This window comes from Carassius auratus, unplaced genomic scaffold (genome assembly GCF_003368295.1).
Source record: "Carassius auratus strain Wakin unplaced genomic scaffold, ASM336829v1 scaf_tig00034069, whole genome shotgun sequence".
In the NCBI taxonomy this organism is placed as follows: Eukaryota; Metazoa; Chordata; class Actinopteri; order Cypriniformes; family Cyprinidae; genus Carassius; species Carassius auratus.
This window is the reverse complement of record NW_020526124.1, coordinates 1-24,688: the sequence shown is the minus strand read 5'-3', so window position 1 is coordinate 24,688 and position 24,688 is coordinate 1. Positions and strand designations below refer to the sequence as shown.

At 35.1% G+C, this 24,688-nt stretch overlaps 2 protein-coding genes across 2 annotated transcripts; both read right to left on the bottom strand.

Annotated features, from left to right (window-relative positions):
* Positions 1-1,515: 1,515 nt before the first annotated feature.
* On the bottom strand, positions 1,516-16,674 carry LOC113081379 (syntaxin-binding protein 2-like). Its single transcript, XM_026253487.1, has 19 exons — positions 16,570-16,674; positions 13,083-13,132; positions 12,923-13,004; positions 12,540-12,616; positions 12,333-12,408; positions 12,107-12,210; positions 11,397-11,551; positions 11,224-11,308; positions 9,507-9,637; positions 9,247-9,354; positions 9,121-9,178; positions 7,598-7,663; positions 7,429-7,509; positions 4,544-4,685; positions 4,355-4,461; positions 4,046-4,144; positions 3,873-3,964; positions 1,904-2,064; positions 1,516-1,788 (listed from the first exon to the last, which is right to left on the bottom strand). Exons 1-19 carry the CDS (start codon positions 16,604-16,606, stop codon positions 1,715-1,717), a joined length of 1,785 nt encoding a protein of 594 aa, XP_026109272.1. The 5' UTR covers positions 16,607-16,674; the 3' UTR covers positions 1,516-1,714.
* A 5,006-nt stretch (positions 16,675-21,680) lies between these two features.
* LOC113081380 (protein PET100 homolog, mitochondrial-like) lies at positions 21,681-23,033 on the bottom strand. Its single transcript, XM_026253488.1, has 5 exons — positions 22,943-23,033; positions 22,735-22,797; positions 22,442-22,528; positions 22,313-22,345; positions 21,681-22,123 (listed from the first exon to the last, which is right to left on the bottom strand). The coding sequence occupies exons 2-5, from the start codon at positions 22,759-22,761 to the stop codon at positions 22,034-22,036; spliced, it is 237 nt and encodes a 78-aa protein (XP_026109273.1). The 5' UTR covers positions 22,762-22,797; positions 22,943-23,033; the 3' UTR covers positions 21,681-22,033.
* Between the last annotated feature and the right edge of the window lie 1,655 nt (positions 23,034-24,688).

The following is a 24,688-nucleotide window of genomic DNA, read 5'->3' as shown; positions in this document are numbered from 1 at the left end:
TCGCTGTACCATTTGAGAGAATGGTGGCAGTAATGCACTTATGAGTCTGCAATCTGTTGTAAAGCAAGAAGAAGAAGAAGCCTCACTTGCAGGCTGTGTTTTGAGAAGGCGCTCAGACAGTTCAGGCATTGCAGTGCATCAGACTCAGAGGTAAAAAAGTGATGTACTGTTCAGTTTCTTGCACAGGCCAATTGTTTTGTGTCTTTACACATCAGTGAGACATCACGAGCCGCAGGGTTTAATTTAGTTTTGTTTGCATGTTTTTTTTTATTGTATGTTTTAGCCTTGATTCCCATCCACTTACATTTTAAGACTGACAGACTGCAATGATCTGTGTTCTCAGTTTGTGCTCTACTGAAGAAACAAAGTCACCTACATACTGGATGCCTTGGGGTTAAGCAGATAAACATCACATTTGCATTTTTAGGTGAACTATCCCTTTAAAGGTGCAATGTGTGAAACTCACACAATAGCTCAATCTTAAGTGATAGAAACATAACGGTTCATTAAGAAATGTCTTTATACACCTATGAAAGCATAATTATGTATATTATATTGCTTATCTGTAAATATATTGTTAAATATCACACATTGTGCCTTTAAGTCAGGACTGCATTTATTTGATCAAAAATACAATAAAACAGTCACATTGTGAAATGTTAAAATTTAAAATACAGTATTTACAATATATTTTAACATGTAATTTATTCCTGTGATGCAAAGCTGAATTTTTATCAGTCTTCGTTGTCACATGATCCTTCAGAAATTATTCTATGCTGATTTGCTGCTTAAGAAATGTTTTTAAATCCATGTTGAAAACAATAATAATTAATATTTTAGTAGAAACTGTGATACCTTTCAGGATCAAAAAGTTCAAAACGTATAGATTTTTTTTGACAGCATTTGAAATGGAACATTATAAATGCATCCTTGCTGAATAAAAGTATTTATGTCTTTAAAAAACTGGTATACCTATATTAATCTATCATAAACAGAAAGCAAGATGAAACTTGTTATAGTCAAGCATATGCATAAGCATAATGTATTTATTATCATTAACAGACGACAAGCAAAAATACCCAGTGAACCACATCCACCTATCTATGATATAACGTAACAGCAAAAGAAGAAAGTGCACAAGTTCAGAGCATGAATAACAAAAATTTATATAATTTATACTGAGATGAAACATCTGATGCCTTCACCAACACAGAGGCAGAAGATATAACAAAACCCTGACTGGAGATTAAAAACAGTAGCAGTATGATTAAAGCAGAAATCCAGTGTGATAATTTGTTACAGATGTCTTCAAATCAAAAAAATATGTGAGGCAAGATTTAATCAACTGCACAATTATAAGCTTTTGGCAACAACTCCTCATATAATTTAATTCATTCATTGTTATATATATATATATATATATATATATATATATATATATATATATATATATATATATATATATATATATATATATATATATATATATATATATATATATATATAACATTTAAATTAAACATCAGTCTTCCATAGCTTTAATATATATATATACACACATATGCTACCAGTTTAGCTTGTGTAATTAAAATTACTACTTTAAAAGACCACAGATAATCAGTAAGCAAGATCTAAAATGTGTCTTTTTACTGGTCAGAGTATCAGGTTTCACATGAGTTCAGAAGGATCAATCAATCTCTTCAGAGATGTACTGCTAAACGGGCGCAGACTGGTCCAAATTCTTCAGGTCGTTCAGAAAGTTGGTTGGAGTCAGAATGTGAGACGATCCTGCAGAAGAAAATGATGTTTGACATTATAAACAACTCTGAAAACACTAAATAAATACTGTGCTTTAAACTACGTAATATATGCTGTACTGATAACAGAAGTCAATTCTTCTCACCAATCAGAACCTCCCATTTGCCCTCGGTGGCCCGGGACACTTCATAAGCAGAGCGCATCTCTGAATGCGTCATGCCACCAATCACAAAGATGATGAGGCGCGGGCCGCTGCGGTACTCTGTGGGAGCCTTGTTTTTGTGCCAGTGTCCGAACCGTGCGCTGCTGTAATAGGATTGGACAGTAACGTCAGACCACGTGCAAAGCATCTCATCATTTGTAGCTTTGAAACCTCAACAGTTTAGAGCAAAAAAGATTCCGTTCATTCTTAATTTGTGCTCGGTGTGTGTCCAATTCTTAATTACAGAAGAGAATTAGGGCCAAGCAATAATAAATGGAAAACAGGAGAAACACTGTGTGGCAACAATGCAGGTAGAATACTTTTCAATCCACAAATTCATATTTACAATGGATTTACCGTAGTAACACTACACCTAATTAATACATTATTATTAAACACTCGTTAAGCAATTGATTTTCAATTTTCTGATTTGATATGTGATGAGAAAAGGAAGAAAAGCAAGTTTAACAAGTTTCCTCAGTGTACACCTCACTGCAGACACTGGATAACACCGTCCAATGAGATGATATGAACATGACACAAGTGTGTTAATACTTGACTTTTTGCTTGAAATGTAATGAGATTTTTTCTTGTAATTTAATGAGTTTATTTTCACCATGTTATTTACATTTATTTATTTTTTCTCTTAAAATTAAAACAACTTTTTTTCTCGTAATTTAAAGGGTTAGTTTATCCAAAAATAAAAATTAATCCATAAATTACTCACCCTAGTCATCCTAGACTCTTTTAGACGAATTTCAATTGGAATTGCAGTTATTAAAAAAGAATGCTTTAATCTTTCAAGCAGTTTGATGGCACTCCGCAGATGTTGCACTGCATCGGTCCCAAAGAAGTTGAATTAAAAACTCATCCATTAAAAAAGAAAAGTGTCTCACGTGGCTCTGGGGGGTGAACACAGGCCTCCTGTAGCCAATCAGTGTGTTTTCGTAATATTCAAAACATAATAATCACTTGAATCTAGCTTGTTTTCGCATTTGTAAATGAAGCAGTTCTGGGGGAATGATGTATGAGGCCAGCGTTGCGCATGCGCTGCTCAGAAGTGACGCAAACGAAAGCATGGGAGAGATCAGAACAAAATAATGGTCACTAATTAGAAGTACAAAACGAGGATTTGTAAAGAAGAATGTTGGAGGGTTTCGATATAAGCCAAGAGCAGACTGGGGTTCCTTTGCTAAAGTAAGGAAACTTTACTTCCTTTGCTCCTGTTAACAAACGTTGGTTTTCACGACTCACCGGCGAATGCGCAGCGCTGACCTCATACGCCATACTCCCGGGAACTGTTTCTGTTTTAAAAATGTGAGCGCAAGCTAGATTAAAGTAAGATTAAGTCATATTTATCATAAACCTTTAATGAGTTTATTATCAACATTTTATTTAGACTTTTTTCTTGCAATTTAACGTCTTTTTTTCACGTAATTTAATTAAGTTATTCTCAACATTTTCTGACTTTTTTTCCTCAAAATTTAAAGTTTTTTTTTTCTCGAACCATGATAATTGAACATTTAATGACTTTAATCTCGAGATGTTTTTTTTATTTTTTTATTATTGCTTGGCCCTAATCCCTTTCTGTACTTAATAGTAATAGAATTTTAAAAAGTAATGAAATTAGCCACATTGTTTAGAGTGTTCAATTAGTAATGCAAAACAATTCTAAAATAGAACATTAACAATGTTTGCTTTTCATTGGAATATCAGTGTATTTGCATGTCCCCAAAAATCTTCTTCAACCTAAATATTGTTTATCAATATTTATTCAGTATTGTCAGGTCAGGTGACTGTTTACTCGAGAAGTCTAGAAACTGACAGTACAACAGCTGCATAATAATGTGTAAATAATGGGTTGGATCAGAAATGTCTCTAAAGTCTGTGCGGCTGTGAGTAGTGCTGGTACCCGACTGTGGTGTCTGTGGTTGTGGTGGTGACTGGGGCGGGATCAGACAGAAACGGCCACTGCTTCCTGTCACACTTGTCATCAATGATATTCTGCAGAGCCAAAGGAATTTAAATGAGAATAATGACATTCTTAACATGATTATAAAGCTATTACTGCTAGTGTTTCCTGACCTCCATCACATCTTTAAGGGCGGGTGTCCACCGGGAGAGCTGATACGTGGATTCTGTGCGCTCCTTCCTGTCAGGCAGAGTCTTACCAGCATTAGTGCCCTGAAAGACAAGACAGAGAATACGTCAGTAATTCGATAACGTATTGATCTTAAAGACCTACACTGGTGCCTGGACAGTTATTTCCTATGAAGAAAATCAGTATAACTCCTATGTTCATGAATAAGGAAAGGAAAGACATAAGGAAATAAAGAAAGACATCTGCAGACTGCACAAGGGCCCATCCTCAGACGTCTGAGCGTCTCATCTTACCCCAGTAATGATGGGGCAGCCCAGGTGCTGCAGGTTGGTGATGATGTTCTTGTCCTGCTGCACGTTTGCGTGCTGAATGAGTTTTGTGAGGTTCTCTTCACCAATGCCTGTGTGTAACGAAAGACTCACGTCCATTTATTTCATTAAGCAGTCTTAAATGAAGTCATTCATAAATGCAAGTGTTCATACCCTTCTTCTTATGGAAAATGTACAGCAGTATGATGCGGATTTTGTCGTAGGGTTTGATCTCGGTGTTGAGCAGAACAGGGACGATACTCTTCATAGCGTCTTTGATCTGTTCCCCCTCAGAATCTGTTCCCATGGCCAAGTCCTACAGAGGAAAGGTTTATTGACTATTTTAATTCATAATGCTTCATTGTACACTGCTTTTTGAGGTCGTGAATGATCCCTCAAACAATGTGTTCAGTCTTCAGACTCTGAAGCAATGGAGGCTCCAGTCATATCATACAGATATGAAAAATCCTGTAAAAATGGTCTGACAAAGTCCAACATTGTGGTGTTCATATTAACAAAATGTGTGTGGTTGGTACGATTTTGAAAGTTTTTTAAAAACAAATGTCTTGTTACATTTATTTAACCAAAGAAAAAAAACATCTGTAAAAATTTGTGCTGTCAAATGATTAATCACGATTAATCATCCAAAAGAAAAGAAAATTGTTTACAAAATTTGTGTGTACTGTGTATATCTATTTATATATATATCTATATATCTATATATATATATATATATATATATATATATATATATATATATATTAGGGGTGTAACGGTTCACAAAATTCACGGTTCGGTTCGATACAATACACTGATGTCACGGTTCGGTTCGGTTCGGTACGTTTTAGATACAGCAAAATGTAAAAACATCTCAACTTTTCAGAATGCCGCAAGCGCACCGCGGGTCATGTGACAAGAACTAACCAATCAGCTTCATCCTTTCCCGTAACAACGTTGAAAACTGAGCCAAGATGAAGGAACAGCTGATCATAGTTGTATATGGATTGCAATTTTGAAATAAATTTAGTAGCAGAGCTACTGCAAGCGATTTTTAGAGCTGCAAATCCATTTATCCTTCGCTGAAATTTCCGCGTCTCATGGAGAGAGCACGTCATTGTTGCTTAGCAAAGACAGACGCCTCATGAGCGCTTCTGCCCGAGCGCTTTGGAAAGGAGGAGAAAGACGCGCTTAGCGTTTTCCACGCGTTTTTAGGCGCGATATGTGAACGGCCTCTAAGGCGCTCGCTCACTCAGCACGCGCTGAAGGCTCGTTGCAAAATGTCTAATGCATTTAACAGACCAGAAATATAAGATCCTAAAATAACCAACAGGTCTAGTGTTTGGGTGCACTTTGGATTCCCTGTAAGCTATAATACCGGTGTGCTGCAGGGATAGTTTGTTGCGTGCATGTTTCTCCTTTTTTTCGTCTTTTCCCAGATACTGACACAATAAGGTGATGTCGGCGTAAATGAGTTGACATGTTTCAAGTATTCTCGCTGGTGTTTTTTTTTTTTTTTGTATTCCCGCTGGTGTACCCTGTCATGTTGCAGATGCGACATACCGTTGTTTTTTTATCCACCACTCTCTTGCCATCACCATTATAGCTTAAAGGGAATCCAAAGTGCACCCAAACACCAGACCTGTTGGTTACTGGAGGATCTTCTTTTTCTGGTCTGTTAAACGCATTGGCCATTTTGCAATGAGCCTTCAGCGCGTACTGAGTGAGCGAGCGCCTGACTGAGTAGTACCCTAACATAAACATATAAGTTGGTGTTTTTTTCTTCTACGGGAGTGTCAGGGGCGTTGCCTGTTACGTCGTTTGGGTTATTGGGCTACCTTGTTGAACGCATATCATTATATTTCTCTTTTTTTTTTTTTTTTTTTTTTTTCAAATATAATTAATTAGTCCAACGAACCGTTCGGTATACATAATGCGTACCGCGTACCGAACCGAAAGCGTCGTACCGAACGGTTCAATACGAATACGCGTATCGTTACACCCCTAATATATATATATATATATATCTATAGATATATATATATATATATATATATATATATATATATATATATATAGAAAATATTTACATGTATAGATTTATATTTATATTATATATAAATATATTTAATATACAAATAATTTTTTTCTTAATATATAAATGCATGTGTTTGTATTTATATATACACATAATAAATTTACAATACACACTCACATATTATATAAACAAAAACTTATTTTGGATGCAATTAATCGTTTGCCAACATCAGTAAAAATTTCAAAATAGAAACCGCATTTTTTTATTTATTTTTTTTTACTTCTGTCATCGTTACGGTCACATTTGTCCAATTTAATATATCTTTGCTGAATAAAAGTACAAAAAAATAGTAACAGTTTCTTTAAAAAAAAAATCTTACTGCCCCAGAAATGATTGAAAGGTTTTAAACTTTTAAAGTAATTTATTTATTTTGTTAAAAAACCTGGAACCTGCCATTAGTCAGAGGCAGATGTTGAGGTAGATATTTACATAACAATTACATAAAATAATTCAAATTTAAGTCATACGCATGTGAGTCTATCAAAATAGGAAGTAGTTGAGATTATCCATCAACAGGACACAAAGTGCTATAAATATGGCACGTAAAGGACTGCATCAGCCGCAGTCATGTCCAGTCGTGACCAGCTGGTTATAATACATCCACACACAGCAATGCACTTAGTTAAACTTAAAACCCTCCATCTGCTATAGAATAAACATGGAGATGGCTGTACAATGTCTAGCCATGTTGTTGGTACTTACAAAGATTATGCAACAGCTTCCTGTGCATTATTTTACTTCGACAGGTCAAAGTTCAGCACGCAAGCTGTTGCATACATTTACAATAAGCAGCTTAGACAAAAGGAAAGATCGTTACGGACCCTCTGAACTCGACCCATTAAACAGTATAAATTGTGTTTTAATGATGTTGATCCTATCACTAACATTTATTAAATTCATAAACTGAAATAATGCTTCAGAAGTGATCAGATCTGGGTCTGAATCCAAACCAGGAAGCACTGACCTGTTCCACCTCACAAAGCTTGTCTACTAAGTTCTTGAACTTCTTCATGCAGGCATCAGCGAGGTTCAGATGGGTAGAGTACTGTCCAGAACACACACAAAAAGATTCAGACACCTTGAGATGAAGACTTTAAGGGGAAAAGGAAGATGTGTTATATGAGAAGATGTACCAGGCTCAGTTCTTTCTGGTACTGTGGCATCTTCTTCAGGATCTTAGACAGATCTTTAATCTCGGCCTGAGGGATGGAGGAGTATGAATTAGGAACAAAACAGAGTTTGATAGTAAATTTAAGTTGAAAAAGATGGTAATCAAACAGTTGATGGTCCCCCACTTACTTCCATTTCCTTCTGTACAATGGAAGTCAAGGCGTTCATAGTGTACTTTAAAATTTACGGATATTATATTCATAAAATAAAATGTCACGTACACAATCTGTATATAACGTCAGATTTTAAAATTTACATTAAAGTATGTTTTAAATCATTATGCATTATTATTATTAATTATTATTACAGATGTACTTGCGTTCAGCTGAACGTGAGTAAAGTACAGCTAATTGCATTCATTAAATTGCAATAAACCAATGAAAATGTCATTATTTTAGGTGGTGGTGATTTCATCTTAAATCGTACAATGAGAATCATTAAAAATAAAATAAAAACCTAACCCCAGCCATAAACATATCCTTCATTAATGAAATCATAGGATTTTATGTGGATATGCCAAAGTGTAAAATACTAACAAATTGCCAAGAGACTGTATTAACATACAACTTAAAAAAATACTATATTCAGTTCACACTTATTACTATTCACTCTTTTAAATTTCATGATGTCTAAATTAACGTTATATGTAGTGTTGTCAAATTATCAGTAAAAGTTTTTGTTTACATAATATATGTATGTGTACTGTATATATTTCTTATGTACATATAAACACACATACACATGCATGTATACACTTCAATATATATATAAAAATGTGGTTGCACTTTGTTTTTTCAGTACGTGTACTTACATGTACTTATAGTGTACTTACAGTGTATTTATCTAAGAAAGTTCTGGTAATACAAGGTAACTACATGGGGTACGGTTAGGTTTAGGGGTAGGTTCAGGGTTAGTACCTAGTTATTACATAGTTATTGTAATTACTATAGTAAGTACATAGTGTGTACACGGGGAACAGGACTGTAAAATAAAGTGCTACCAAAAATGAATATATATTAAAATATATATTTTTATATATAATATAAGTTATATAAATATATATATACGCATGTAAATATTTCAAAATACATGCATGTGTAATGCATTATTTTACATATATAAAATAAACATACACAGTACACAAACATTTATTATGCAAACAAAATCATTTATTTTGGATGTGAATTCTTTTAAACCATGAAGCATCTTAAGAAGCGCCGTTTTTAAATTGTCGGCACAAACTAATCTGAACTTCTGTATGACACAGATGCATGTGTAGCGTGATGTCATCAGTAGTGCATTTACATTTATATTCACGCATTTAGCAGACGCTTTTTTTTCCAAAGCAACTTATTCAGGCTATACATTATTTTTGTCAGTATGTGCGTTTCCTGGAGATTGATCCCACAAACTTGCGCTGCTAACACAATGCTCTACCGCTGAGCCACAGGACCTGACTAGTATTGTTCAGAGAATGCTTGTGTACCTTGTCTGTGTTCATCCTCTTACTCTCACAGAAAGTGCGTAGCAGCTCCGTCACCTTCCTGAAACAGAGCAGAAGATCTCAGCACAGAAGGCCAGAGGAGACACGTGAAGGTAGAGCTGCTCTTACTTGGTGACGTCTGCTATGTGCATGTGCCGCAGCTGCACCCACAGCTCATCGTCCTCGTCCAGCAACACTTCCTTCTCTCGAGCCTCTCCGATCCCTGTCGTCTGATACCTGCCAACAATAAGCAACAACTCCTAGACTTCCAGTAATGTTTTCGTACACCACTGCTCTGATTAACTGCTCACAACCAGAGTAAAATGGACCCTCCTGAATTATTATGATAGGAAATAAAGAGCTCTCTGAAAACGCAGACTTGCACACACCTGTAAATGTCTTGTTCAATGTCTAGTAGATCGTAGGCCATAGCCTGAAAGGTCAGCTCATGCAGGATTGGAGAGATGGGATCATGTCCACGGTCCACTATAAGCAGCTGGGAGCGAGCTTTATCCGTGCCCTGCACAGGAAGATCAAATGCAATTGTAGTTTCTTAAAGTGAGGTTTTTCTTTTAAAACAAACAAACCAGGGAAATGCATCAGTGTGTTAGACGAGTTTCAATGTCAGACGTAATTAGACGTCTGCTTAATAAGCTTGTCTGTCACTTTTACTATATAGAGCCATTATCTTCCACAAATATTTTTAGATATTTTTCTTTTTAATGTATAATAATAATAAAATAAAACAGTTTGGGGTTGGTAAGATTTTTACATTTTTTGTAAGAGGTCTCTCATGCTCATTAAGGCTACATTTGTGTGTTGAAAATCACAGGGAAAACTTTAATATTGTGCAATAGTATAAATAACTGGTTTCTATTAGAATACATTTTAATATGTAGTTTATTCCTGTAATGTAAAGCTGAATATCCAGCATCATTACTCCAGTCTTCAGTGTCACATTATCCTTTATTCAAATATGCAGATTTGTGGTATAAAAAAAACAAAAACATTTGTATTATTATCCATTGAAATGGATACATGTTATATGTGTATGTGTGTGTTTTGTAGAAACTTTCTAGGATCCTCTGAAGCACTGAAAGTTTAAAAGAACAGCACTTACTTGACATAAAATCTTTTGTAACATTATAAATGTTATCACTTCTGATCACTTTAATGCCTTACTGCTGAATTAAAGTATCCATTTCTTTTAAAGAAAACTAAAAGAAATCTTAGTGACCCCAAACCTTTGAATGATAATTAATAGTCAGGGTCCAAAATTAACTCACATATGTTGTATTTTATTACAACATTTTTTTTAGTTGTTTTTTTTGTTTATAAACCGCATAGACCACAAAATAGTCAATAGTCACTTAATTCATTAGTCAGTGTCTTTAAGAAATGTCACCAACGAGAAGAAATAGCCATTGTGTGTTGTTGTTTCTTGTATTGTAATGACAGCCGTCACCAGCTTTTTATGATCTAACAGGTTGGACAATAACTATATAACGTTTTTAACTTGTAAAAACTTAACTTTTTTTAACTTGTGTTTTAACTCTCTTGGTTCCTTCCTCATCTACTTAGACATCCTGGGGACTTCTTTTTCACTTCTGTCAGCTTAGGCTTGTTCACTGGGGGTTTTAAGAGGCTATTTTTGTTTACCATTTATATTCTTTATTTTCCTATTGCTATTTATTTTGCTAAAGCTGATTGGAACAAGCTCTGGAGGCTGCAGCTGAAGAATGGACAAATATTCTGAATTCTGAAATGTCAGCAAATGAAAGGAAGGATCCGAGGGAAAACAGATGAGAGGTTAGAAGTAAAAATAAAAAAAGTAGTAAGAAGAACATAGATCCAGCAGAGCACAGTAAAAAAAAGAAAAGAAAAAAGATTTGCATTGACACCCACCTGAGGCTAAGGAAAATACCAGCTGACAGAGGAGAAGAGGAAAAAACACAGAGAGAAGAGAGAATAGTCTGGAAACCAGAGTAAGAAATGACACAGCAGTTAAGTGTCCATTTAAACAGAAGAAAGTTTGAAGTATATGTGTGACAAGATAGAGGATGTTTATAAAACTATTAATGCATCATAAATATCCTGACATCTCACCTCTCCCATACTGGGATTGTCTGCTTTATGTGCATTCAGACGGTCCATCACCATCTCAGCCAGGGTGAAATTCTCCTTTGGGCCCCTTAGAGAAACATATTAGGTTTACACTTCAAACAAACCACATTACCCCAAAAAACTACAAGTAGAGTCAAGTGAAGGGGCGTCAGTACTGGCGGTAGCGGATGGCTGGGTACTCCTTCAGTGTGTCACAGAGTGTGGCGATCTGCTCGGCCATGGCCTCCATCATCCTGGCCCTGTCATCTAGATTAGTCTGAGTTGGGCTGTAGAAAGTGTGGAAGGAGCTGGGGTTGTCCAGAGTAAACACCTGCAACAAAAACAAAGGGTGTCGAAAACAACTAGATCCGGATTTTTTGAAGACAGTGTAAAACCTAATGCAAAACTCACATCACATTCAAACATTTGGGGTCAGTAAGATTTTTTTTTAAGAAATAAAAACTTTTATTCAGCAAGGATGCATTTAATTTATATATATATATATATATATATATATATATATATATATATATATACACACACACACACACACACATGATGATTTCCACCAAAAAAACAAAAGAACAGCAAATGCATGTTTTCAAAATTGATAAGAAATATTACTTGAAAATCAAATCTGCATTTCAGAATGAATTTCTGAAGGAATTCTGAAATTTATATCAAAGGAATAAGTTAGCTTTCAAAATATATTACAATGGGATATTTTTATTTTATATGATAATAATAACATTTTACTGTTTTACTGTATTTTTGATCAAATGCAGCCTTGGTGAGCATAAAAGACTTTCAAAACCATTTAAAAATCTTACCGCCCCCAAACCTTTGAATAGTAGTTACTGTACGTGCCTGCAATGCTACCACGCACCTGCGACTCATATGGTATGAAAGCCACATTGACTTCTTTCAGGGTTTTGATGGCCTTGGAAACCCTCGACCTCCCAAGCTCGGCAAAAAGCCCATCAGGACAAGCTGAATGCAGGATGAACAGAGATACAATAACTACACAAATCCAGATCATGCACATCGGGCAACCATGATGCACGGTCTTCAAAAGAAAAACTTTAAAGCAAATGGAAAACTTATTGTCTTACTGTCCGTAAAGAAGATGTGTGCTGCCTTGTATGTGAAGACTGAGTCTTTGAAATCCCCAATTAGAGATTGAATTGACTGGAAAAACAGAAATGTGATCATTGAAATCATTACACAAGACAGTGAGTGTTAACGAAAATATATTTAGAGAACACTAGACATTATATTAACACTTCAACTGTGAGATGTGGGTAGTCAAGAGCACTCACTTTTGGCCCAGGAGAGATGAGATAAATGGCCTCCAGACTAGGGATCGGCTCCCTCCGCTTGTTTATGTCCTCCACGACTGTGAAGGAAACAGGACAGCTCACATCTGGTTTTCTTAATTCAAGATTTTTCGTAATGGTTGATGAGCCAACCATTGAAGGGCAGCAACACTGACAAATTTTGCAACAAAAATCTATTTGGCACAATGGAAACTTTGCAACTGCTGACAGCCTAGTTTTTTAAACAAAAAACACCTTTCACACTTCCATTTCTGACACTCTGTCATCTTTATATTGAAAAGTGTTTCACAGCGAAACCTTGTGAGAATCACACTACCACATATTGAACCTGTTAAGAAAAAAAAGAAAGAAAGAAATATACTCACTTGTAATGCCCTCTGCCATGATATCAGACATTTTACAGCAAGAGGACAGAATCCGCATACTGATGTGATCCACGATGAGCACCTACATACACACAATACACCAGATTATGAGGAGTCCGAACGAAGAGAGTAAAACTTCACACTGCGGTACCAAGATCACCTTCCATTCCCCATCCTTCTTCACACTCTTGATGACACCGCTCAGGATTTCTACAGTCAAATGAGATCAACAATGTAGTTAGAGAACATCAACATCAGCGCTGAAAGCATTTATGGCATCTACAATGACATTGAGCCTTATGGTGATGAGCATTAGTCTTTTAGAGCAGGTTAAATATCTTTCTGGGCTATTAGCTTTAGAACGAGGACTACCAGAAATTAGAAATAAAGAAGAGACTGATATTGAGATTTGGTTCTCAAAATTACATCCCTGGTTAAATAAAGTTTATTTAAGATGGATGGATGGATAGATTTCACAAACGTATTGTGCATGAGCCTGCAAAAATTCTCAGCCAAATAAAATTACTGTTATTTGTGACCCTATATCCAAAAATAGGGTCAAAATTAGACATTTTTCTTTTTTTATGGCAAAATAAAAATCATTAGGATATTAAGTAAAAATTATGTTCCATGAAGATGTTTTGTACAATAAATATATAAAAACAGCTTTATAAAAAAGTCGATTTTCTCAAGGTTTTTTTTTTTTTTTTGCACCCTCAGATTCCAGGTTTTCAGATAGTTGTATATCAGCCAGATATTGTCCCATCCTAACAAACCATACATCAATGGAAAGTAGACGTGCCGGTATTCGGTAATGAGATATACCATGGTAAGGAATAAACACAATATTGTTATCGTGGGCACTTCTAAATACCGTGAATAATTATATATGACAAATGCATGCATGAGAATCATATGGGGGAACACATGAGAGGCAAGCTGAATGAAAGCACATTCACTCTCTGACGGCAGATGGCGCTAAACTGCAGAAAATGCAGCCCATAACCTGGAAACCTCATAAATAAAGCAGATGCACTCATGGTCATTCAGATTTTGTGGATTCAATATTCTGTTCATCACAGCGCCACATACTTAAATATTTAGACCAAATAGGCCATTTATTTTCAAACTTTACTACAACATGCCCTAGAAATTGTTAAATTTGTATGTACATTCTATTTATTTAGGCTTTTTGTGCTTTTTGCACAATGTTTAAGTTTTTTTCAAGTTTGTTGGTGTCCAGGTACAGAAACCGAAAAATAAAATGTAAAATAGCACTGCATAGTCTTCAATGTCAAATTAAATCTACAATCAAACCAAAATTTATTCAGACACCTTCAACATTTCTCACATTATTACAGTTTATTTGCTATAGTTTACAAATTGGTAATAAAATATGACAAGAACTCGGAGTTAAACTGTGTCAGAACAAATTCATCTTGATAATGTCAGATAAATTTGATAGAAAGATAGGAAATGGATAACAATCAACCTAAACCTCAGACAACTGTTATGACAATATTTACACAACTATAAATACTTTGTTGAACAATTACCAAGCAATGCTTAATTTAGTTCAGTCAGTGGTGTGAAAGGGTTGCATTAGCAATTAAAGAAAAAAACATGCAAGCAAAACATGGTGAGGTCAAAGTCTCTGAATAATTTTGTGTCCCAAATGTTTTTTTGTTTTTTTTTATTAATTTCACTTGTCGTCTAAAGTATGAATAATTTTTGGATATAATATGTTCACTTTATACATTTCACTTATACAATGAACTATACAAAAGTTCACTTATACAATGAACTATAGTGTCTTGCACCCACTAGTAAAACAATATAAAGGATTATATCTGGTGTCAGAATATTTTTTGGTTTAACTGTGGATAAATTTTTGTTAAAACTACAAAGTAATTCAGTCAAGAGCAGAGAGTGATTTTATATCTTTCATTTTCTTGGATTAACATTAAAGACACCAGCAGCTTTCGTGATGACGTCCCGTCAGCTGTCCTAAGCGTCTTTTCAGGCTGGCCTCAGCCAGCAGCTTGAGATCACTGTGGGCCCCCCCTCAGCTGTGGGCCCCTATAATCGTCACCACCTGTCACCCCACTAGCGACGGCCCTGATTCCAATATATAACTACAGACTGTATAAAAACATGGATGTAGTGTCCGTGACGTCACCCATAGGTTTCCGAAGAGAGTCTTTTAAACCAAAAGTGTGTGGAGTGGGCCGCCCACGCCGACCTAGCGCGACGGCAGTGTCAGCAGCAGCAAACCACCTGTCACTCAAGTGGCCACGCCCTTAATTATACAGAACTTTAAGACTTGATATAATTAAAAAGGATGAGTTATAAAAAATATTCACCCCCTCACAGTTGTCATGAAGGGTAAAACTAGCTATATAGACCAAAATCTTTTTTTGCACCAGGCTATAAACATGTTATTTTCTGCTGTAAAGTTGGGCATTTTAACATGTGGAATCTATGGGATTGACTCTCTTTTGCAGCCAGCCTCAAGCGGCCAGTCTATGAATTACAGTTTTAGTCACTTCGGGAGGTTACCGCTCGTATATAACACAAAATTGAAAGTTGCAACTGTGTTATTTAAATGAGCTAACTTGAATTTGAAAAGACTTGTATTTTAATTTTTTTTTTTTTTTTTTACAAAGATTAATAACTTCTGTAGCAAATGTAGCTAATAGTTAACCAAGGTTAACTAATCTTATTAGTCTTATTGTAAAGTGATACCTATGGGTCTTTTGCACTTTAATCTGTGTAAAACTTTTACCTTTTACATATTTTTCTGTATTGCTTTATGGCATTTAAACGTTCAGTTATTTTTGTTATAAGAAAAAAAGTTATTTAACCGGTTATACTGTATTATGTTATGTTATGACCACTTTTTTTAAAACTAAATTTCAATACTGCGATATACCGTATACCGTGATAAAAGCATTAGCAATTAATCGCAACAGGAAAATTTGATACAGGCAGATTATTTATTCAGCTTTCAGATGACGCTTTCTCAATTTTTAGAAAAAATATCCCTTATGACTGTTTTTGTGGTCCAGGGTTGCATATGGTCAAATTAAAAATAATAAAAAAGGGATTTGAAATCTTGGCATATAGACGCTTACGATAGAATGGAACAAAATATAGGCCTGGTGAAATGTAATAATTATTCGAAGTGTAATAATGTAACAATATTAATATTGTGAAGGGTGTTGTGCATGGTCTAAATAGGTACAGAAAAAAAAACAGTAATTTCCTGTGTTTTTATTGTGTCCAGCGTGAGAATGATCACAAGACCGCAAATGACACACCATAAATTAAACAATGCGCTGCAAGAACAAGTCTATTGTCCCTTCCATTACCACAAAAGACATTTCTGAGACTGTAAAAGTGTTTAGTAAAGTTGTTAAACCTTGCTGAAGGTGTACTAAGCAGAAGTTAAAGTTTGTGCACAGCTTCACACGGAAGTTTGGTCTATTGAGACGTAAGTTATCAAGCACTCACTGTACACCTGTTTCTATGAGTCTACATCAGAACAGGCATATTCATAACTTATATCATTATGTAAGCTCTGAAACATTTGCTACATGGACGGCATGCGTTTTAAGTGCCGTATTGCGGGATTAAATCAAACTTACTCTCGTTTACGATCGCTTTTAGTCCTATCGGAGCCATCTTGGCACTTCCTCGTCGACAGGTCCGCTGTTGTGAAATTGTCGATGTTTGGTGAGTTTGGTTTCACTGGGCGGAGCATGCACAAAATATTCACGAGTTTCCTGTTTCGCGTTAAAGCGACTCTGAAAATGTTTTAACACGTAATAACACGTATACTATGTGATGCAAATGTTACATTATTTTTCCAGTTTTAAAGTTTCACTACAAACTGTTCCTGAAATCCACACTTGTTGCATCAAGATAATCAAAGGTAATCAGACCAAACACAACCTAATGAAACGTTTCACAGATAAAGGCTTTTGAAAAAAGATCATGTTGGTGGATATTCTACTCATATTAAAAACGTGTCATTATTGAATGGCCAATTCTGCAGTGGGTTTAAACAGTCTGGTCCCATTGATTTGGAAGTATGTTTCTTCTCCCATCATTTAGACTGACTTCACTGAGTTTGTTTGTGGAGTATAAATCTCTATTTGACATTTGCTGTTCATATAGGAATTTATAACAGGTTTTAGATGAATGTATGATGCATTTTATATAGCGCTTTTATGTGTATTGTTGTAAACTCAAAGCGCTTTACAATCATATGTGTGTGTGTGTGGGGGGGGGGGTCTTTCCTAAACCTCCAGCAAGTGTGCAGCATCCACCTGGATGAGGAGACGGCAGCCCCAGGACAACCACACACCAGCTACAGGTGGAGAGGAGAGAGAGATAGAGTCATAAGAGATATTACTGACCACAGAAATCCTATGACATGTGCTTGCTTGTGTTGATCATAGGCCTAAACACCTGTACAAAGTAGACACTTGTGTATAGCTTTCACCTGTTTTTTGTTTTGTTTTGTTTTTTTTTTGTTTTTTTTTAAGATGAACATGTCTTTCATAATTAAACAGGTGTGTTGTAAATGCAATTTATGTAATGACTTCACCACCTCTGTTAATAAAACTTTTAACCCAGAATCAGTTGCTGTCTTTAATCAGCAAGAGCAATCTACTTTTATCAACCAAATTACTGTATGGTTTGATTTAGCCATTTTTTATTAAACCATAAAACTTTTTACTTGTTATAAGTTTGAAGAATAGAAATAAAACATTGTTAAAGTACTGCAAGGTTGCTTGTTTCACAACTTGAGCGACACACATTTGATTTTCATCTGAATCTCAAATTCATCTCAAAGTGCACCACAATGCAGTATATAATTAAAAACACAAATCACGTGGTTAAATTTTGACAATAACTTAGTTGAATTTTAATATGTTGTATAATACATCTATGCTAAAAAAAAATTACATAAAAAATTAAGAGTGTTAATAAAGTTAAAACCTTTCCTGTTGAATGATTGATTGAATGAGTGAATTAATGAAAGTCACACTTTGTCAGTTTTCTTTAAACTAGTCATGTCAATAACTGAAAAATAACTAATCACACATTTATTTCTGTAATTAATTGGGATAAATTCCACCTAACATTAAAATGTGTAATATTAAAACTATATTTATATATATAAAAAACTAAATAATAAAAACACAGTATAATTGTTTGATAGCATCTATTTAAATGAAGGCCAGTATCACTGATTTAGATAGATGTGGTCGAGACCAAGACAAGACCAAGACCAAGACCAAGATCAACTGATTCATTCAAAGCAGCTTATTTATCTGATTATGAATCACCACTGTGCAGGACTTTGTTAGGAAATATTTTTGTTGCTGAAAAAGCACTTTCAATTTTTTTTCTCCTTTTTTAAAATAAGATTAAAACTAGGTCTCATACAAATATATATATATATGTAATCATCTTTAATTTTTTTGTGCATTTGCATTCATTTTGAAGAATCTTTTTTTTTTTTTTTTTTACTCAATTTCCAATTTAATTTTAAATGGGCACAGCAGTAGCTAAACAAATCAAATTAGAAATAAGTTATTGATTACACTTACACAGCAGGAAGTATTACAGTTGTGGTCTTGACTGGTCTTGAAATAAAATCCTGAGTCCTTTTAGAGACTGAGACAAGACCGAGTACAAATGAGGCTGAGACCGAAACAAGTCTAAGACTCGGGTTTTACAAAAATAGGATCTTCTCTTTAATTTGAAGGCGAAACACCCACTGCAGCAGATTATTCAAATTTACAACTTTGATATACATAACATGTTGCAGCAGCAGCAGCAGCACACAATTAAGGGCTGATATACAGCATTTATTGCACACTTTTGTAGTCTTCCTGTTTATTTTCATATATCCTATGGGCTAAAGAAATAATTCAGTTTAATTGCATTAAGTCAATAGCCAGTTCGGAAACATTTGAAGTAACCGCTCATCGAAAACCGAAGCTTTGTGAAGCTTTATGAATCAGATTTTGTTTAAAAGTATAATTAATCTAGATTATAAGGTAATTTGCTCCATATGAAGTGCCAAGATTGATTTGCTCATCTTTGTGGAGTGGCTGATGGTCAAAGATGATCTAATGAACAATACAGAGAAAAAAAACCTGACTCAGAAAGTGAAAAGTTTTCCTGGTCTGTGGCCGTTCTGGACTGGTCCTGACCCCGTTTTAACAGGGCTAGTTGAATGAGTCTTGTGATAAGTCTTTATATAAGTACAGGTGTTTCTCAGTAAATTAGAATGTCGTGGAAAAGTTCATTTTTTTCAGTAATTCAACTCAAATCGCAAAACTCATATATTAAATAAATTCAGTGCACACAGACTGAAGTAGTTTAAGTCTTTGGTTCTTTTAATTGTGATGGTTTTGGCTCAAAGTTAACAAAACCCACCAATTCACTATCTCAACAAATCAGAATACAGTTTTACAAATTAGAATATAGTGACATACCAATCTGCCAAAAAAGCTGGCTGTTCACAGAGTGCTGTATCCAAGCATGTTAACAGAATTTTGAGTGGAAGGAAAAAGATGCAAAACCAACCAAGAGAACTGTCAAACAAAATAAATTCAAGAATTTGAGTGAACTTCACAAGGAATGGACTAAGGCTGGAGTCAAATAATTGGCTGAACCACAGACAACGTCAGAGGTGTCTTACCTGGGCTAAGGAGAAGAAGAACTGGACTCCAGTTCAAGTTGATTGAAGTTCAATTCAATTCAATTCAATTCAAGTTTATTTGTATAGCGATTTTTACAATACAAATCGTTACACAGAAAAACTTTACAGAAAATTATGTTTCTACAATATTTTGTAGTAGCTTATGGTGGTGAATGTCAGTTTGTGCACAAGTTCAGTGTTAAGTTTCCACAGTCTGTGATGATTTTGGGTGCAATGTCATCTGCTGGTGTTGGTCCATTGTGTTTTTTGAAAACCAAAGTCACTGTACCAATAAAGTTTACCAATAAATGTAAGCACTTCATGCTTCCTTCTGCTGACCAGCTTTTTGAAGATGCTGATTTAATTTTCCAGCAGGATTTGACACCTGCCCACACTGCCAAAAGCACCAAAAGTTGGTTAATGACCATGGTGTTGGTGTGCTTGACTGGCCAGCAAACTAAGCAGAGCTGAACCCCGTAGAGAATCTATGGGCTATAGTCAAGAGGAAAATGAGAAACAAGAGACCAAACAATGCAGATGAGCTGAAGGCCACTGTCAAAGAAACCTGGGCTTCCATACCACCTCAGCAGTGCCACAAACTGATCACCTCCATGCCACACTGAATTGAGGCAGTAATTAAAGCTAAAGGAGCCCCTACCTAGTATTGAGTACATGTACAGTACATGAACATACTTTCCAGAAGGACAACACTTCACAATTTTTTTTTGGTCTTATGTAGTATTCTAATTTGTTGAGATAATGAATTGGTGGGTTTTTGTTAAATGTGAGCCAAAATCATCACAATTAAAAGAACAAAAGATTTAAACTACTTCTACGTCTGTGTGCACTGAATTTATTTAATACACAAATTTCACATTTTGAGTCGAATTACTGAAATGAAAAAACTTTTCCATAACATTTTCATTTATTGAGCTACACCGGTGTATGCCTGCAGGAGGCAGTGCTGCACAGTGTTTCCACAACCTGCAAACTGGGAATGAACAAAGCCTGATAATACCTATTATTTCAGCATATGTTTGTAAGCATAAACGTGACCCTGGACCACAAAGCCAGTCATTTAAAAACAACTGAATAAATAAGCTTTCCATTGATGTATGATTTGTTGGGATATAACAATATTTGGCTGAGATATAACTATTTGAAAATCTGGAATCCAAGGGTGCAAAAAAATCTAAATATTGAGGAAATCACTTTTAAAGTTGTCCAAATTAAGTTCTTAGCAATGTATATTACTTATCAAAAATGTAATTTTGGTACATTTACGAAAGTAAATTTACAAAATAGTTTAATGTAACATGATCTTTACTTAAAATCCCAATGATTTTTAGCATAAAAGTAAAATCTGTTATTTTGACCCATACAATGCATTGCTGTCTATTGCTACTAATATACTCATGCTACTTTTGACAGGTTTTGTGCTCCAGGGTCACATATTTAAATGAAAATAAGCCACGGTGAACATTTCACCTCCCTTTTCACTTCATATTGAAAGGAAATACAGACAAACTCTATGAAAGATTCACCCTGTGAGGTAAATGCCTCTTAAAAGTGAAAACCCAGATAATGTCCGCTGTTGTTAATCTTGCGGCTATTTCAGCTTACAGTTTCCTTCATACATTCAGTTTAACAGCATTCAAGAGGCTAAACTTTATCATTCAAATGAATTGTGCATGTGCATCTTACATTGTCCTTAGTGGCCATATATGAATATATTGTTATTGCTTAATCTAAATGAATGCTAGGAATAATTCAGTAGTCACGGTGTATTAGTAGAGACGTCAATAGTGTCTTGGGACAGGTGTGGTGACATAAGCAATATCCTCGTTTTACTGCATCTATTAGCGCTTTACTGTCCACTAATTACTGCCACACAAACTTTACATTCACGGTTATAAAAAGTGGTGCATAAATTATTCAAATCAATCAATCAATAAGGACAACACCAAGTACCCATTCATTACAATTAAAAATGCATGGGGCCAACATTTTTTTAGTATGGAATAAACACTTGGATTACTTCTTTGTATCCATATTATATTATGATCATATAATACAATTCATTTATTTATTTTCAATAAAAAACAGCAACAACAAAATGCAGTGTTTTTACAACTATCAAGAAATTCAGATTACACACAATAAAATCAAACCATTCGATTGCGAACTTTCAAAGGCAATGAAACATATATATTTACAAAAATATACATTTTCCCACCCATTTCTTAAATTATGCCCATAAACAATAGTCTTATGTTTCCCACTATTTGGTTTGAGACTTTGGGAGAAGCATTACAGTGTTTCCATGTAACACAGGAAGGCTTGATCCCAAGGTCACATTATGATGCATAAGAAGTGCTGCGGTTTTGGAGTCATTCCTCAGACTGCATGCCCATCTGTTTCAGCATCCTCTGCTCCCTTCGCTTTCTCATGCGCTCCTTGAACTCCTCCAGCTCCTGCCTCTGTTTCAGCATGACAAACAGAGCGTGTCAATTGAATCACACTTCTATAAGCTATACATATATATACATTGAGCACTCCTGTGGGATGCTGCTGCTCAATAGTAAATGATCCAGCTATATATCTGTTTAACCTAACATAACATAACCCAAGTAAAAGCTGTTTGATTACAAAGTGCACAAAATACTTACATGCATTTTCTCATCAGGTGGGAAGATTTCCCTCTGAAAAAAATTATGATATAAAATGACCATACATCAGCAATTGCATACATTAATATATAAAATAATACTAATATTGACTTGAGGTCAATAATGAACCTTTCGCTTCACGATGTATTCCTCAAAATATTCCGCCTGGTTTGATATCCAAAACATCGCCACTGGAAACGACAGATACACCATCATCTGTTTAAAACAATAAACACGACAAATCTGTAGATGTTCGCATTTGATCGGTTATTCACACAAGCGTAGCAGTGAACGAAGCATTTAGTGAGACGCTCTCAGCGTCTGTACGTCTTTTTAGTTTCCCGGAGATGGTTTAATTGATTCATATATAGTTTATTTAGACAGAACCACTTGCTTACGAGTGTAAATGTCATTAAACTCACCCTAAAAACCTCTATTTTAACCCCCATGTCCTACAGCTTGACAGTCCCGCAGTCAGGCACTTCCTGTTATGTAAAAGATGTCAAAATAAAAGTCGCGCAGTCACAGCCGTATTTTAACCTACATTGAAAATACTACTTTGTACGCGCGCGTGTGTGATTTAAAAACATGCATGTGCATTTACTATAAATCTCGAGAAGTATTTCAGACCTCTATCTTGTAGCATCTTTCATCTTCCGGCAGACTATTTCCTCTTACGCAAGCCAGCTGCTGGCTTATGAAAGCGCGTGCAATCGTTGACCGGATGCAGGTACAGCAACATGATGCAAGCATGCAGTAACTTTACATCAGATGCACTGTACGGCTGTTGGTCCTAACATCTGTATGTTTTTTGCTTGACCTCAAACTCAAAATCAATTAAAGGGATTCACATACAAATTAAATCGTCATTTCCTCACCCTCACTTTTCCCTTTAAGAAGTACACAAAGTGATACTAGGCAGAAATACTCAGGTTTCGGTCATCGTTTACTTCACTGTTATTGAAAAGGATGTATTGGAAGTGAATATTGCTGAGGCTGCGAGTCCAGAATATTCTACCATATTTCTTTTGGTAGAAAGAATATTTTTGGGTGAATCTCACAGAAAGTGTGAAGAAATGTCCTGGACACATTTCACCCCCAAACCAAAAAAAAAATAAAAAAAAATAATATATATATATATATATATATATATATATATATATATATAAACACATTAAATTTGCTATATTGCAATCTTAAATCATCTTTGAAGTTGTCCAAATGAAGTTCTTTAACAATGCATACAACTAATTAAAAAAAATTAACTTTTGATATAATTGCAGTAGAAAATTTACAAAATCTCTTCATGGAACATGATCTTTACTTCATATCCTAATGATTTTTGCCACACACACACAAAAAAAAAAAAAAAAAAAAAAAAAAAAGGTTAATATTGACCCATAAAATGTATTGTTGGCAAGGTCGCCATGATTTAGCCAAGCAAGACATGTTTCTGGATCAAAATTAATGTCTAAAAACATACTTAACCCAATCCCTGAAATGATAGCTGATTAACAAGAGTGTAGAAGCACCTAACCCTGAATTGTAAGCTTAAACAGATATTTCCTGAAAGTTATATCTCAGTTCTGATTTGGTTGATTGTAATGTTGTTCCAGGATCATGTTGTACTTGGTGAAATCAAGCTCGCCAACAGTGCAACACTGACTGGTTTTGTGCTCCATGGTCACACATGTACTTGACATTTCATCATTTTCCCTGGAGTTTTCTGAGGCGTCAGACAGTACAACAACAACCCTTTTACCTACACAAGTTGCTTATGAAAGTGATCAGTTTCCTTTGCACCATTTGAACCTCAACCGATCTGAGGAGTGAAGACTGATATGCAGCAACACAATGGCACCACCATACTGGACTGTGCAAGATGATGAATAATCAAAGAGACGATAGGCCTCATTTTTTTTTTTTTCCTTTTAATTTTCTATAAAAGAGATGAGTTTATTTCATGATCATAACAGACTGAACCATTGACCTCGATAGCCCACGCATGATACCAAACAGTAATCGAGGAAAATGTGAAACAAATCCAACAAAAAAAAAAGAAAAAAAAAAGAAAAGAAAATAACAAAATACCTGAAATAAAGCAAACTCTCTGCTGAGCTGCAGGTCAGCACATTCTCCGGAGAATCCGAATCTATGGCACATAATGTCCAACTGTTACCATGGAAAAGAAAATACATGAAAAGCCTTGAAGGAATGAAGTGTTTCTCTTCTTTGAACTTGTACAGACCAAATTAACAAAGGAAAAAGAAAATATAGATATTTATATAAGTGGACTTCATGAGGAAGAACAAGAACCAAAAAAAAAAAAAAAAAAGGTCACGAGCATCGTTTAAAATGAAGTGTTGTTGCGATTGA